Consider the following 17,376-nt stretch of genomic DNA (forward strand, 5'->3'; position numbering starts at 1 on the left):
CAATTCAAGTAATGTCATTCCAACACATGGTGATGTCCATAAAAAATGCAAGATTCAAGCCTCAACCATCTATCCCAATGCAATCCTTTGTCACAATAAGATTCACACTTTTTCAATTGGTATGAAGTGATTTAATTGGTATCACATACCTTTTATGGAAATTGATGACAAAGAGGGAGAAGTTGGAACAAAGATATGATCATGGGATAATTTGGACAACAAAAGATATGTTTCAAGGGGGGAGAGATCAAAGATGGACATGGACAAGGGAGCAACATTAAAAGAAAAGATGATGGATCAAAATTCTTGGACAAAAGTAAAGCACACAAGTAGGGGGAGCGAGCTCATGAACCTTGTTTGGTTGCATTTGATATGTGTATATTCATGTGCTTGCTTGCATTGCATAAGTTTTTAAATTTAATATGCATGCTTGTGTGGTGTATGCTAGTTATAGAACTTGATTGATGATATGATAACTAGCATGCATAGGTTGGTAGCTGGACTTGTGTTTTTCAAGTAAAAACTAGACCCTTGCTTTTAATGTTGATCTCACGGGGTTTCTAGTGTTTTTGTTGTCTTGGCTAGACCGATAGTTTTACTTCCGCATTTGTTTCGGTTAGCCGGCGCGATAAGTTTTAAAAAGGACTATTCACCCCCCTCTAGTCCGCCATCTCGACCCTTCAACCCCGAGGTTTCCCGGGCTATAAAGGCCGTGCCTAGAGCCCCGTGCCCCCCTCGGAACCCTAGGGCACCAGCCGCCGCCTCTTACGCTCGAGCCGTGAGCCGCCATAGCCGCCGTCGTCCCGAGCTCCGCGCCGCCGACGATCTCCGCTGTCGCAGTGTCTCCGGCGACAAGGACCCCTCCACGGCCTTCGCGTCGACGTGAGAAATCCACCGAACCTTCTCCCGCCCTCTCTCCCCCTTCCTTTCGTGCAAACGACCTCGCCGAAGTTGCGTCGCCGCCGTCGAGCCGCTCCGCCACGCGCACCCGCCTCCCCGGCCGCTTCCGGTCCTCGCAGACGCGCGCATCGCGTTCGCGCACTCGCGCGCTACGCGCCTGTGCCCTCGCTGCGCCCCGTCGTGCCCTGCAGCGCCCCCGCCGTGAGCTCGCCGGAGCCAGCAATTGTGCCGCCGCCGCGGACCACGCCGCCGTCGCGCGAGCCTCGCCCGGCTCCCCGGTCCGCGGTGGACCGCGCCCTGCCCCTCGGTCCACCACGCGTGCGGTGGACCGGCCAGTACCGAAGCGCCGCGTGGCCGGTCAACCGGCCAGACGCAGTCAGCCCTGGCCTTTTTGCGAAAAAGCCCCTGCAGTTTTCAGTAATTAACCCGCAGTCTAGTGCCATTCAAAAATAATTAGAAATAAGTCCTGTTTTTAGCAATCTAGCCCCTGGATCCATTAGTATTTATTTATTTAGTCCAAAATGCTTTTAAAATTCAGTTTTATTTATTTAAATTATGAAAAATAGTTCTGTTTATTCACAATTTTGCCACTGACCTAGTTTTGGCCATAGAATCTGCGTTTTATCTCCGATTGAGCCCGTTCTTGTCGCGTTAGGTTCGTATCGACGTAAACTACACTTTAGCAGTGATGCATGCCATGTTTGACACTCTATGTTTTCACCATAAATATAAAATGACTAATGACAACTAAATGCCCTTTTAATCTTTAAAAATAATTTATGTTTATAGTGTTGTAGAACGGTTGGTAATTAGGTTATGACTAAAGTTTAACTCCAACTTTTATAACTATTTATAATTTGGTCAACTCAACTTTCAGATATTTCTTGGAATAATCCATCACCTGTTTTCTTAAAATACGACCAACGAATAGTCGTCTTCTCCGTTTTACTTCGAGCCTCGATAGTCGTGTTCGTTTAACGATAGCTCCGTTCTTAATCGTTCTTGCGCTGTCACGATCGTAGCAATAAGCCGTGTCGTTTAGTGCGCTCTTTCTAAGCTTTTTCTTTTGATTGATGCTTGTTCTTAGTCGTGATTGTTTGTTTATCTATTTGTGTTGCTTGTTTGCTACGAGTAGAAGAAGCGTGGTTCGTCAGTAGTGAAGACCAGGAGCTAAGGACCAACAGTCGAAGCAGAAGTTGGAGATGAGAAGAAAGAAGCCAAAGAATTCTGAGCAGATATACACTGGGAATAAAGGCAAGTGCAGACACCATTTGATCATTTTGAACCTACTCATTAATGTCATTTACTTTACATGCATGTGTCCAATGAATGCAAACCCTAAGGACATGACTAGCTTTACTTACCATTCCTTGTTCACCTGGGGGTTATGTATATGGGTAGTCTAGGCTATACTAGGTTTTCTTAGCTGCTCTACTCATCTTATACACATGCTTAAACAAGAATTACTCTCTACTTAACTTGATGCTTAAACTGTGCTAAACCTTTGGTCACTGCGGTGATGGCGATGTTGGATGCTTACGAGCATCGTGATGATGGTGGTGACAGGGGGAGCGGGTATTGTTGGTGCTCCGGTTTGCCGGGCGTACCCGTCTCTACTCTCCGTAAGGACTGAGTCTGGGAGCGGCCCCCTGGGACATACAGTGTAGCTCCAAGCTATATGGCTCTGGCTTGACTAATTAGTAGGACCTCCACTAGTAGGGTGTTACTTTCCGGGTAGGCGTGAGGAAGTAACTTGGGTAATGAATATTAAGTTAGCGGCTGCTCGGTACGCCATGGCTATGGGTATCGACTGTCGAGCGTCCCGGCGAAAACTTGCGAGTGGCATCCTATTAGTTGGACCCTGTGAAAGGTCTCATAGTGAGACCCTGCCTGCTCACCTTGGCAGTGTTTTGGTGAGTCATGACCCCGGGCAAATGGGAATCACGACTTGGAGTGAACGTGCACACCTCTGCACAGTGTAAAACTGATATATCAGCCGTGCTCACGGTCACGAGCGGCCCAGACTCTTACTTGATGAGCAAATTGGATTCACTGGATACTTGGAGATGGAACTTGGCGAGGTTGCTACCTCGTGTTTTGGCGGAATGGCTATTCCGTGTTGGCAGGATTGCTATCCTGTGTTAATAATTAGGGTTAATCCATGGACTACTATAATTATTAGGATAGTCATTTAAAAGATGCTAATTACTACTTACACTAATTAAGGGTTGGGTTTATGCTACTCATAATTAGTAGTAGGTTGTTCTAATAATAGTCATAATTAAAAGTGATCAACTAAAATGCTACCGCAGTCAAACCAAGTCAGCTTTACCTTGTTTTAAGCCTTGCATGTCATTACTTTCCGTCTGTGCTTGCTGAGTTCGACATGAACTCACCTTTGCTATTTCCCCCACACCCCCAGTGTAGATAAGTGCTGCTCAGAAGAAGAACAAAGATGCTATGGAGTTTTCTAGAAGTGTATCAGAAGTGCTTAGCGTACGGAGCACCCAGTCAACCGTCCCTGAGAAGAATGGAGCCTAAGAAGTTTTAGCTACTGTTTCCGCGTACTCTGATGTTTTGTAAGTGTTAATATAAATATGTTTTCCGCTATACATAACACTGATTCTGATATTTTTATTCTTTTGTTATATGTGTGGTCTTTCTGGGCACACATATGACGACTTTGGTCTTATTTTAAAAGCCAGGGTGTGACATATATATATATAAGCATAAAATCTTTATTTCGTTTTCCATAGTTATGTATATTTATATTTTAATATAGTATAAGTATAAAGATAGATAGAAATACTTAGCGGGATAAATAGGGGTGCTCTCCCCCAAGCTGAATTTTGACGTAATTTCTTCTGATGTAGCTAGCAGGTGGCAGAGGTGTATTTGAAAGTTGGCAGTATCCTGACAGCGATTAGAATGTCCTCCGTCTGCTAGTCTTCTTGATTCTTAAATTCTGTGGAGCTCAAATAGACAACAAAGCTTTGTGGAACTGATTAGGTGTTAGCATAAATATTTAGTCTTTATCATGTTGAGCCTCCTCAATAAATATTACTTTCTATTTTTATATTTTCGTTTTATAAAGCACAAAATAAATATTTATTTTATTTTTATGCCACCACAGTGAATGTACTTATGGGTTTCATGACACTCGTATACTCACATGGGGCTTACTATTTTTTTCATTTTTATTTTCTTTTTAGGATAGTATGAACATAATTAACTAAGTAAACTATTTTAAATATTTGAAAGAGAAAGGATAACTACCAAGTTTACCTTTTGGCCATGCGTTCGGTGTTTTTAAGTCCTCCGAACAGGACTCTCCGTTTTCTCAGTTGTCTTGGGTTCGTTGGGTGGCGCAGTCGGTGCTTCCAGCTGCGCCTCTTCTTCGTGTATAGTTATCTTCTCTCTCCACATCTGACTTGGTGCTACGGTCTCCTCAGGGTAATCTTGTTCAAGCTGTATGTCTTCAGACCTTACTACTTCTCCTTCATAGTCTGCCCATCCGTCCTTGATGATTTGCCTCTTCTGGTTACGGTTGCGTCGTCTTCTTCTTGTCCTGACCTGCTTAGAGTCTTCAACGATATAGTTAGGGTCAGTAAAATAGCGGCGTACCTTCTCTGACGGGAAGTGCATATGGACTTCTCCAGTTCCAATGTAGATGATTGCTTTAACGGTGCTGAGGAACGGTCTTTCAAGGATGACGGGTGGATCGTATTCGTCATCTACCATGTCAATAACCTGAAGGTCTGTGTAGACAAAATGATTGTCTATTTTAACAGGGACATCAGTTACTATACCTTTAACCTCTCGAAATGTCTGATCTGCCATCTGGAGCTGAATGTATGTTGGTTTTAGGGGCATGGTTCCGAACAAGAGCCGATAGGTGACTGCGGCCATTATGTTGACGCCCGATCTGGTGTCGCAAAACGTCTTGTAGAAGTTGTACCCATTTATAGAGCAATAGATGCTTGGCATTCCTAGGTCGTCCTCCTTGGCCAGAAACGGTGACTTAAGTCGATGATCTTGACCTCCTTGAACTGCAGTGACCATCTTAGCTGACTCGGTCCACACTTGCTTGTTCCTATTCCTCCTGTTGGTCCTCTTCATTGGTTCATGTTGAGACTGCTCTGGGATTTGTGTAGTCTTGTTCTTGAAGGAAAACGTCTCCTTCCTCCCTTTGATGTAGAAACTGATCTTGGCAGCACTAGCGTAGATGACAGCTTCCGAGGTGTTTAAGAATGGCCTCCCTAAGATGATGGGTGCCCTCTCATCATTACCGGTCTCTATCACCACGAAATCTGCTGGGGCGTACAAGGTACCAACTCGGACACAGAGGTTCTTCAATATTCTCTTTGGGAAACTTAACGCCTGATCTGCAAACTGCAAACACATGGTTGTTTCTAATAAAGGATATGTAAAGAATTTTTTATAGAGTACCCTGGGCATAATGTTGACACTAGAGCCAAAGTCGCAGAGTGCTTCTGGGAAGTCCACCATGCCGATGGAGATCGGGATGACGGGGCGTCCTGGATCGCCTTTCTTGACCGGCAGAAGGTCAGTAGTAACTTCAGTGACGGGGTTACTCTAGTAGTTACCTGCATCAAACATGTCTACAAGATTTGCAGATTCTAATCCTTCCGGTTGTGATGGTATACCGGGGTTAGTAGCAGAAATAGCAGCAGCTATTTGATTTAACTGAGATTCAATCATTTTATTAAAGCTAATTTGATTCTTGATGGCAGTAGAGAAATTATCCATTCTATTATTTATATTTTCCAACATTTTATCATTAGATGCCAATTTCTTAGATAGGTTATCCATTAGCTTTCCTTGATTAGACACTAACTCTCTCAGAGGTAGAAAATTATTATTATTGTTGTAAAAATTGTTACCTTGATAATTACCTGAGCAGTTAGGCCTCTGTTGATTCCAACCTTGATTTTGCTGAGGACGGTTGTAGTAGTTGTTGTTGTTATTGTTGTTGTAGTTCACATCCTCAAGCATCTCAGGGCAGTGATTGCCTGAGTGTCCAGTATCTCCACACTCCTCACAAGTCATGTGAGAGTCGTAGATGTGCATAACTTCTTTCTTATCTCCAGCTCTATCATCGAGCTTCTTTATGAGCAGATCTAGCTTAGCAGACATCATGTCTACCTCCTTGAGCTGATGCATACCTCCATCTCTCTTGCGTGTCTGGGTCCTCTCTTTATTCCAGCTTTGGTTGGACGCCATCTTCTCCACAAGAGCTATGGCTTGTGATATAGTAAGTGATAGGAATGCTCCTCCACCTGCAGCATCCATGGTTTCTCGGGCACTGTTGCCGAGCCCATGATAAAACGTCTGCATTAGTAGCCAGCTCTCCATTCCATGATGGGGACATTCTAGGATGTAGTCTTGGAAGCGCTCCCATGCTTCTGGAACGGATTCATCATGTTGTTGCTGAAAACTTGTAATCTTCCCACGGAGAGCATTGGTCTTGCCCATGGGAAAGAACTTAGCCAGGAAGTTCGTGGAGCAGAGTGCCCACGTAATATTCTTCTTCTTTGTAGCGTAAAACCACTGCTTCGCTCTCCCTAACAGTGAGAATGGGAAGAGGCGAAGTAGTATAGCATCTCTGGGGACTCCTGATATGGTGAATGTGCTGCAAATCTCCAGAAAGTGTTGGAGATGAGCACTAGCATCTTCGTGTGCCTTCCCACAGAACTGATTGGATTGCACCATGTTGATAAGTCCAGGCTTGAGCTCAAAGTTGCCATCGATCTCTGCAGCAGGTCCAGTGCGGATATTGTCTGTAGTGGGAGCTGAGAACTCACGGATTGATTTGTTCGCCATGACTTCGAACTCTAAAGACAGGTTCTGGGTGAAACTTCGGTGATCTTCTTGATTGGATGAAGCTTCGTGCTGAAGTCTTGATGATCTCTTCTTGAGCTTGGCTCTTGTTTTTCTGAATAACGCTTCGAGATTGTCAACAAAATTTCCTCGATGATGTCTTCTATTCATACATTACCCTGCATAAGATAAAATAGAAAAATATTGGGGTAAAACTGTATGAGAGAATTGATAAGCTCAATCATATTAGTGATGCGAATGATGCCTCAAAATTCTATATTCATTCCTGATTAGTAATCAACCTTCCCCGGCAACAGCGTCAAAAATGCTTGTTGGGCATTCTTAACGTCACTACCAAAAGTAGACTTAGTTTTCTAATTTTGATAACGGCGCCAAAAATGCCAAACCTATCCCTCATGCCACTTAAGCCAAGTTGTCATCCCCAGCATGACATAAGAGACACGGTATTGAAATATGCAATTGCTCTTCTAAATAAATAACAAATGAGATCTGCAAGCGCACAGATTAATACCGATGTAGCATTTTAACAGGGAAGTATTCTAGGTATCGTTATTTATATTTTTACCACTGGAAAGGGATTGCTAAACATCAATGTTGATTATAGAATGGAATGTAGAATTGTGTATCTATCAATGCATGTATAATTGAGAACATTTATCTATCTCTTTCACATAGGGATAAGTATCACATAAAGGATATATAAAGTAATGAATGGTGACAAAGATAACTAATCTGATCAGCATAACTTAGCCACATATAAATATGATAAGCACCTCAATTAGATATTCTAGCAAGTCATTAGCATGGAATTAGGACGAACTACAAGAATATTTCCTAAGTTATTCTTAACTATACAGTCTAGTATATCATAGTTAGTGCAATTATACTTAGCAATCATTGTGAGACAGGACTACGCCCATGCATAGTGATATTATCAAGAAATATGAGAAACATCGCAATCACTGCCCTGTAATAACGTTGCTCTACCAGCCCAATACATGAGAGGGAGACTATATAAGAATCAATGGAGCTGTCACTATCACGAACTACCCCGCGATCTGGCATATAGGGTACAATCGCAGATAAATACGGTATAGGCACCACACATACACAATATCTATCATTTACCCATGGATCCGATGGATAAACGCTATACGATCCTAAACATGTATATAATTCCAATCTAACTAAGCCAAGTATATAACTATGATAAACTAAGAACAATATAATTGCGAATATAAACAAGTAGAGCAAAGTCATAACAAATATATTGAAGTAGAACAAAGTTATATTCATAATATCGAAGAACAAAGATGAACAATTGAAGAACAATAGAGAATTACCAAGAATCCTCTTGACAGATCCGGAAACCAATCGAAGATTGACTCTTTCTAGTTCTAATCCTATGTAGCTATGCTAATCTAGAGATCTAATTGATGTGGTGGCTCTAGGGCTAGATCAGAGGCTTCTTCTCCCTGATGAATAATGAATTAGGGTTGAGAGGTGCTCTCCTCTAGGGGCCAGGGGGTCTGGTTATATAGTCCTTTCAAGTGAATATGGGCCGTCGGATCAAACCGACATTGATTGAACGGTTATCTTTGATCCTTTAGGTCGGTGGAGCATGATCCCCGAAGAGAACTCTGATTGGGCACCAAAGGGGGGCTGGCGCCCTGGGCCAGACCCCGTTCTGCCTCCGCTTCGTTCCCGTGGCTTCTGGACCCTTCTAGATGTAAGATAATTGCGCGGTACGTTAATATCTCTATGTAATCCTAACGTGTGGGCCTTTCTTCCGTATTTCCTGATAACCCCCTGCAGAAATAGACAAACACCAAAACTCATGGAATTCTGTCAGATAAAACCCTAAGTCTGGATGTCGATTGCATTTGGATCCTTTTCTTTGTTTATTTGTTAATTAAATTTGATACTTAAGGACCGTCAACAGTGGCCATGCTTGCGAGCAGTGTAGTGACAGCATGGGCACAGGTAGTGGACTTGATTTGATGTCAACGAAGGTATAGATCCCTCTCTCTCTCTCCATCTCCCTCACTCTTCCCTCTCTTTCCCTCTTCACCTCCCTGACTCTTCCTTGTCCCCTTTGTAGATCTAGTGGAGCAGAGGTAGATCTAGTGGAGTGGAGGCCGATCTATTGGAGCAGGGGTAGGTTTCGGCAACACTGTGATGGGAGCATGGAGGCTGGCTAACTTGGGTGTGGATCTAGCTCTAGGGCTGGGATTGAGCTCGAAAATGAGCTTGCTGGTGGGCTCTATGTTTTTTGTTTTCTTAATTTATTAAATGAGTTGGGCATTTGTAAAACGCCTGCCTCCATTACTAGACTAACCGAGGCGGGCAATAGAATCGCCTTTGTAGATCATCATTAACAATGACCTTTATTGGAGGCAGTTGCAATGCCTACCTCCATTAATAAAAAATGCCCACCTCCATTAAACTTTATGTAGTAGTGTTATGTGTCATATTCTATAAAGGAACCACCTCAGTCCACTTAGTGAATTAATATATAGCAACCAACACAAAATGATGTCCCTTTGATGATGAGGGATGAATTTGGCCAATGAATCTAGCCCCCAACCATGAAAAGACCACAACTTGATAATAGGATACAACATCACAATAGGCAGCGGCTGAATATTACCAAACCGTTGGCACTCCTCACATCCTTTGTAGCGAAAATAATCGAGCATCATGTTAGGCCAATAAAAACTAGCTCTACATAATAACCACTTTATATTTGTGGCCAATTGATGTGTACTACAATATACCCTCATGGACTTCTCTCATGGCCACCTTTTCTTGATTAGATGCCAAATACTTTAGCAACAGGTCTTTGGAAGTTCTCAGTATAGCTCATAATTATGCAAAACAAAACTGAATGCGCTTTGTTGAACACTTTATCAACTTTGGTGTTTGGATCATGTAGGTACCTCAAAATGAGAGTCCTCCAATCATCCAAATCAGCTCCAATAACACTAAAGCATAAAACAAGATGATTTGGAGTTTCACTGGGCAAACTGGTCTGGTCGGCTTCAGGAACCTGTCATGGCTGGTTCTGTAGAGCCTCCAAAAAGAGCAGAAAAAACTGCTTGTTCAGTTCCTAGAACCGGACTGGCTAGTTCTACACTAGTACAAAAAAATTAATGGAGGCAGTCACTGTTGATTATTAGAGGCAGGCATATGCAACCACCTCCAATAGAAGGCCTTGGCTAATCAGACATTAATGGAGGTAGTTGTTTTTTCCTGCCTCCATTAATCAAATAAAATAAACAAAAGAGAAGAAAAAAAATCCCAAACAGGCCTTGATCTAAGCCGCACGGATCTGGGCCCTTGCGTCGCCACCATCGATGCACCGCCCAGCTCTGGTAGCCTCCCTAGCGTCGTCGGTAAAGAGGAGGGGGCTGGAACCACCGTCGAGGATGACCTGGGGGCCGGATCAACCGCTACTAAGGAGGTGGCTGGATCCACCGCCGCCAAGGAGGAGCGAGTCAAAACCACCACCGCCAAGGAGGGGGTGGATCCACCACCGAGGAGGAGGGGAGTCGATCAGAACTGCTGCCACTGAGGAGGAGATGGCTGGATCCATCGCCACTGAGCAGGAGATGACCGGATCTGCCACCATGAGGAGGAGACAGAATCTGCCACCACAGAGGAGTAGGTTGGAACCACTGCCACCGAGTAAGAGAAGGCCAGATCCACTGCCACGGAGGAGGAGACGACTAGATCCATCGCCACCGAGTAGGAGAAGACTGGATCCACTACCACAGAGGAGGAGATAGCCAGATCCGCTGCCATAGAGGAGGAGATGGTTGGATCCGTAGCCCCTGAAGTTGTGGGGGCTGGATCTAGCCGCCGATGAGAAGGGGCGCCACTTCCATTTGCACCACCAAGGTGGACGGCGCTGCCAGGGCTGGGGAGGAGAGGGGAGCATCGCCAGGGGAGAAGTGGGGTGCACCACTAGGAGGGAGGTAGAATGGGGAAAAAGAGAAGTGGTTGGTGTCCTTGAGCTGTTGTGGGGGAAAGGAGAGGGGAGTGGTGCGCTCGGCTATGGGAGAGCAGGCGCCGATCGGTTGTGGGAGGGAGTAAGAGTGGCAGTGCAGTGAACCCTAAGTTCGAGAGGTGGGTCATATAGTGTGTCTGCCTCTAGAAATATATTTACGATGACGAGCACTACAACGCAACCGCCTCTGAAAATAGGCTATTTTTGGAGACGGTTGATTTAAGGTGCCCGCTGACCTCTATAAATCAATTTTCCGATGTGAGCAAAAGTGCCCACCTTGGTAAATAAAAAGTACCCATCTCTATTTATCACAGGAATTAAGCGTGACGGTTGGATTTTATGACCGCCTTTATTAATAAAAGAGCACCGTCTTTCAAAATCATTTGTGTAGTAGTGCTAGCAGACTACAACTATCGTGATTGTTTCGCATTGGCTTTTCTTTGAAATAAAAGTTACGCCCATCAACGTTAAAACCATATACTTGTTGAGCTAACATGTTAGCCTTAATTTTTCATACCTTGTAATATGCTGAATTTGAAATTTGGCAAAAGAAGTGATAATAACTACTAAAAAAATGATTTCAGATGTCATTGTCCAAACATCTCCTAAAATACCTAACATTTTTGGAGGCAGTCATTTTATATATGGAGGCCATCACAATTGCCCTAGGTAAAATGTATTTACAGATGTGGACATTTTATCAATGGAGGCCGTAACAATTTCCTGCCTCCTAAAGTGTATTTATGGAGGCATTCAAACACTGCCTGCCTTCTAAATTGGACTTAGAGAAAATATATACTAAGGCCCAGCAAAAGCCCATATTTGATCCTTCTAGCAGGCTTATATATATAATAGTTAGGGTTTCTCCTCACTTCTACAACACTCTCTCTCACTTCTCTTGTCGCCCCGTCTCTCCCAACCCTCAACCTTCTCACATCATCCCTCCACCATATCTAGCTCCAGATCTGGTGCCCTACATATCATCCTCCACTCCAAATCTGGTAGCGGCACACTTCACCACCTCCAGCTCTAGACCCAGCTCCCTACACACTCCTCCGCTCCAGGTCGAGTGGCGGGAGGCCACACCCAAGCTCTAGTGGTGGTACGCAAGGTGAGGAGGCCAGTGGCTGGTGCTCTAGGCGTGGGCAATGGCGATAGGCTCGAGAGGCCCATGGATAGGCTCGACATGCTCATCCATGAGTTTTTCTCTTTTTTATTTATTTTCATAGGCAGGAATTTGACCCCCTTGTTAAAATAGCCACTAGTGCAGGTGGGCATTTTGACTGGCTACAAAAATAGCATTAATGTCAGCTTTTAGTTTGAGACGGACAGCATGCCCGTCTACGAAAAACAAAAATGATCGCATGGGATACTCTCTATGTAGTAATGTATGTGAATAAAGACACATATCAAGAAATACACTTCCATGATCACACCAATCAAATCATGAAAGGTCAAGTTCAAAGCCCGTTGATGAATAACACATGCATTCTTCAATCCAAGTGTCATCAAAACCCACTTAAAGATACCAACAAACACGAGACAAGCCATTTTGGACATGTCCTCTTCGGGCATAAAAATCTAATTGTAGCCGGTGTTTACCATCAAGAGAAAACTGGTAATGATGTCTTGAAATATCATTAATAAAAAATATATCAATCGGCGGTTGGCATAGGATATTCATCTTTTAGAGTAACTCTATTTAGATCTCTAAAATCAGCACTAGTTCATACCCTCTTTATAGTATGATAAGAAAAAACAAAGTCCTAGACTACTCTAAGTGTCTCTCAACTCCAAATGACACATAGAACTAGTTCATCCTTAACCTCATCGTCCATCTTTGAAAATGGAACAATTTTCATCAGGGGCATGAAAACCATTGATTGCCCAAACAATCACCATTATCATGACGTAACTTAAATTGCCACCACAAAACACATATTAGTCATAATAATCTCGTGTAGTCATTAATAACTGAAACCCACTAATGGCCCGATGCTTTTTGGGAGCTTGGCCCTTGCAATGAGCTCCAACGTGAATAAGAGGAAAGTGTGTGAGCTTCTCGATACCTCAGTAAAAAATACTAGAGTCGTTGTATCTCATTTAAAGCTTCCACATTTAATTTGTATACCTAATTAAGTTGTGTGCTTTCATTTCAGTTTAGTTCACTAAGCTAGTTGATAGGACTAGAACCTAAGTTGCATATATTTTTTGTGGTAGAGATAGCAACACACTTAGTAAATCTTTTGCAAATATAGAACCTAGGTTGCATAACACTTTATTTATTGCATAGGTTTTGATAAGTGGAATTAATTAGATGCCATAGTTTAGAGGAGAAGTTTTAACTTTCCTAATTCATCCTCTCTTGGACGTCATGGTCCATTAAGTGTCCACCCCGTGTAATAAAGATTAAAACAGGAGGAAGCTTAGCTCTCCTTGAGTTTCGATGCATGGGATCGAAGAGCGTTGTGTTATAAAATCGCTAGTTTTGTACGTTGGTCTTCGAGTGTTTGCCTGCGGCGCGCGGGCGCAAAAGATCGGAGACTCAGCGCAGCTGCTGCGGGGGTCTTTGGTCTTTCCCTGGGGTAACAGCGAAGTAAACCACATGGCACGTATGGAACGCCTAGATTGTATGGCCGTGGCATTCTCGGTAGCAGAGGTGAGTAGTTTAATAAACTTGTCCCAAGTGTTACTCAAATAATGCACTATTACACTACAGTTAATGGATGACCGGATCTCAGCGTTTTATGAAACCTTGAAAACGGGTTTCTCGGATTCAATTACATCATCTAGACGCGGCAACTCACAGCTCGTAAGCTTTATGCGTAAGGTGTGGCTTGCGAGCTGCTTAGATTCCAGATTTCCACTAAGCAATGCATCATTTGGCCATGAGTAAGAATCCGATCAGCTGTGAGAATTTCAATACTGTGTGAATATCTGATGATTCGTATTTGAATCTCAAGCTACGTAGAGATAGGGACAGAACGAAACTACTCCCATCCTACATAACCGGATTCTTCAGTCCTATGCCATATACCAAGAATACAGCCGGCCAGCTGCAAAACAACGTCTTACCAAATACTGTTTTTTTAATTGCACAGTACAATGCAACAGATCATAACGCATACAATCCCAACTCCTATGAGCACTTTCGAAGACTGGATCGGCAAATCCTCGAGACGAAATTGACGAAGTCATCGTAGACATTTTGCTGTCGAGGGAAACATCGTCTACCAAGTATAATGCCGTTAAATCCTATAATATTCGCTTCCTTGGGAAGTTAAACCCTACACGGCTACACCTCATATGCTATTGAGGCTATTATAACCATCACACTAAATAGGCCTTTTCGCAGTCAGATATACTGTTTTTCTTTGGGATTCTAACCAGTTTTTATTGACATCTTCATTTGATTTGGAAATTCAGATGAAAAACTCAGTCACCATGTTAGCGACGAGTAATAGTCATCTGCAAATCATTGCAAACCCAAGCAATTGACTGACTTCCATACCAACTTGGTTAATTTATCATAGAAAGACTCTACGAGCTTTCCAAGTTGTACAATCCAAAGCCCCATTTCAGAAAAAAAATTTTGAAACTATAAGCAAAAAGGAAAAGTTTGAAGGTTAAAGCTCAAGTAATGCAAACAGCTAGTCTCAAGGCAAGTTTCGCATGTGGCTCAGAACGAATTACTTCAAAGATCTTTGAGGACTCATCAAGTTAACACAAGGTGATTGGTGGGCATTAAGGTGATAGTAATGCATTGCCACCGGTACTATAAATAACCATGCAACCTCCTATTCGCATCCATATCATATTTACAGACTCTTCTCCGTAGCAACTAGCTAGCTAGCCTCCCTCACCATGGCTACTTGTAAGCTCTTAGCTGTTGGTCTCACTGTCCTGCTATGCTTTGTATTAACCAATGCTATTAGGGTGGTAAACCACGCCGCCACAGCTGATGGGCAAGGCAGCGGCGGTGGTGGAGGTGGGGGAACGGAAACTGCCTATGGCTCTGGTTACGGCTCTGGCTCTGGCACTAGCTCTTCCTTCAGCGGTTCCTATGACAGCGATACATCTGCTGCTGCTAGTGCAAGTGGTGATGGCTCTGGCAGTGGCAGCTGGGAAGGTTATGACCAATCCGCGAAAGGGTATGGAGCAGGAGGTGCGTCTGGCTCAGGCCATGGCGATTCGGGTGGGTTTTACGGTGATGGGGCTTCCAATGCAAATGGAAGTGGTGGTGGCAGTGGCTCTGGAGGAAGTTTCGGCAATGGTGAAGGGAGTGGTGCAGGCTCAGGAAGTGGGCAAGGTTCAGGCTATTACGGCGGACCAGATGGTTCAAGCAACGCAAACAGCGGTGGCGGTGGAGGTGGGAGCGGTGGTGGCCACGGTGGTGGGTTTGGCCGTGGTTCCGGTGGTGGATCAGGTACCAGTAATAGCTCTCACTGGGACAACGGTTATTATGACACTCCACAGCCTTAAAATGCCGTTTATTTGGAAAAATGCGCCAGCCCTTGAACGAGACACACACAAATATATATTCGTTCCATATCGTTTGAGATAATATATATTTTCTTCGAATAAATCGGGTGCCTTTTGGTTAGTTATACAACTTAGTTATGGGTTGTACTACTAATTAACAATATGGCCACGTTATGTATGATGATGCATGCTTTGTGGCTGTTGTCTCACAGCGTGCATGTCTTTTGCTTGTAATTTGTTAATCGCACAATATGAAATGCTTTGCTTTGATCAAGAAGTAATGGATTTGGTTCCTTGGATATAATAACAGTGTGCATCATTGTTTTCCTTATTTTTCATGGTTCGCCGGATCCTGACATATGTGGAAAGCTAGCTCATTGTTCACCTCTAAATGTCCATGGTTTTTTTAGTTGGAAATTCGAGAATATATTGAGTTTTATAATCTCTCTCCTAACATTCCATCTAAGGTGATTTTGTCTTAATTAGCAAGATCTAGTGCAACACATAACTATCCACTTTATTTAGAAGAAATAAATGCATATCAGAATTTTTCTTAGGCAGATGTAAGGAACGTATAAGAGGTGGACTAAGAGAACATGGCAAAATCAGATCACCAAAAACATTTTAAACATAAAAACTTCCACCTGATTTCGACTAGGAAAAACACAACAACAAAAAATAGAATTGTGTGCACTTAGTTTTTCCGGTGCTCTCTACTTACCAAATCCAACAAGAATTTTGGAACCTAGAGCCAAATATATCAACTAGACTAAACTAATTTAGAATAGTTATTAAAGGCACACAAAACAAGTACATGGTTAAACAGAAATATGGTTGACGATAACATGACCCCCGGTATCGTCCACTAAGGATATAATCGGCTCCACCCAAGGCATTGGTTGGATTAGGCCGACTGTTAGGACCTAGGTAGTGGTTTCTAGAGGGGGGTGTTGAATAGCCAATTACCAAGAAGAAGCACAATTGGTTACTAACAAATGGGCCTAATAATTGTACCTCTAACTAGTGTTTTACGGCTTAGGGTCACAAATCCTACTAGTTCTACTCTAGGAAAGTAAAGAACTCAAAGTAAAAGCAAGGAGAGATCAAGCGATACCACACAAGAAACACATGATGCTTTCCTGTGGTGTGTTGGAGTTGTTCCAAATTCACTTCAGGATAATGGCCGGGCTTCTGACGGAGCGAAGCGGAGGCCCGTCGCCGGAGGCTTGGCCCTCGTGCACACACAGGGGGGTGCGGGGGGGCGGAGCCCCCCGCGGTACGGTATATACCCTTGCTAGGGTTTCGTGGAGACTTGATTCTCTTGTAAGCCGCCGCAGGCGTGTAACCCAAACTCTTGAGATAGTGAGATCGTTGCTGGCTGGTGCCCGTGGTTTTTTCCCTTCGCATTAGAGGAGTTTTCCACGTAAATCGTGTGTCTCTGCGTTGATTGATTTCATACTCCATACGTCGTTCTTAACAAGTGGTACCAGAGCTTGGTTGCTGTAGGGTTCATGACGACGTCGATGAAGTTCGATCTTCCGCTGCTGAACTACGACACGCGGTTCTCGCTATGGCAAGTCAAGATGCGGGGGATTCTGGCGCAGACTCATGACTACGATGAGGCACTGGATAACTTCGGCAAGAGGCAGGCCGATTGGACTCCGGAGGAGATCCGCAAGGATCAGAAGGCGCTCTCCCTAATTCACTTGCATCTTCATAATGATATTTTGCAGGAGTGTTTGAAAGAGAAAACTGCTGCAGAACTATGGCTGAAACTGGAATCGATCTGTATGTCCAAGGATCTAACCAGTAAGATGCAGATGAAGATGAAGTTGTTCACTCTGAAGATGAAGGAGGAGGATTCGGTGATCACCCATATCGCTGAATTCAAGAAGATCGTGGCCGACCTAGTGTCGATGGAGGTGAAGTACGATGATGAGGACTTAAGTCTTCTACTGTTATGTTCTTTGCCAAATTCGTATGCAAATTTCTATGACACCATACTTTTGAGCCGTGATGAACTAACCCTAAAGGAAGTTTATGATGCTCTCCAAAACAAGAAGAAGATGAAAATTATGGTGCAGACTGACGGGACGTCGTCCTCAAAGGGCGAAGCATTGCAT

The 17,376-nt window shown here is 43.6% G+C and overlaps 1 protein-coding gene across 1 annotated transcript; it reads left to right on the forward strand.

The window, feature by feature from the left end:
- LOC8070544 (putative glycine-rich cell wall structural protein 1) lies at positions 14,595-15,548 on the forward strand. Its single transcript, XM_002464502.2, has one exon. The coding sequence runs from the start codon at positions 14,636-14,638 to the stop codon at positions 15,251-15,253; it is 618 nt and encodes a 205-aa protein (XP_002464547.1). The 5' UTR covers positions 14,595-14,635; the 3' UTR covers positions 15,254-15,548.

The sequence above is a fragment of the Sorghum bicolor genome, chromosome 1, assembly GCF_000003195.3.
Source record: "Sorghum bicolor cultivar BTx623 chromosome 1, Sorghum_bicolor_NCBIv3, whole genome shotgun sequence".
Taxonomy (NCBI): domain Eukaryota; kingdom Viridiplantae; phylum Streptophyta; class Magnoliopsida; order Poales; family Poaceae; genus Sorghum; species Sorghum bicolor.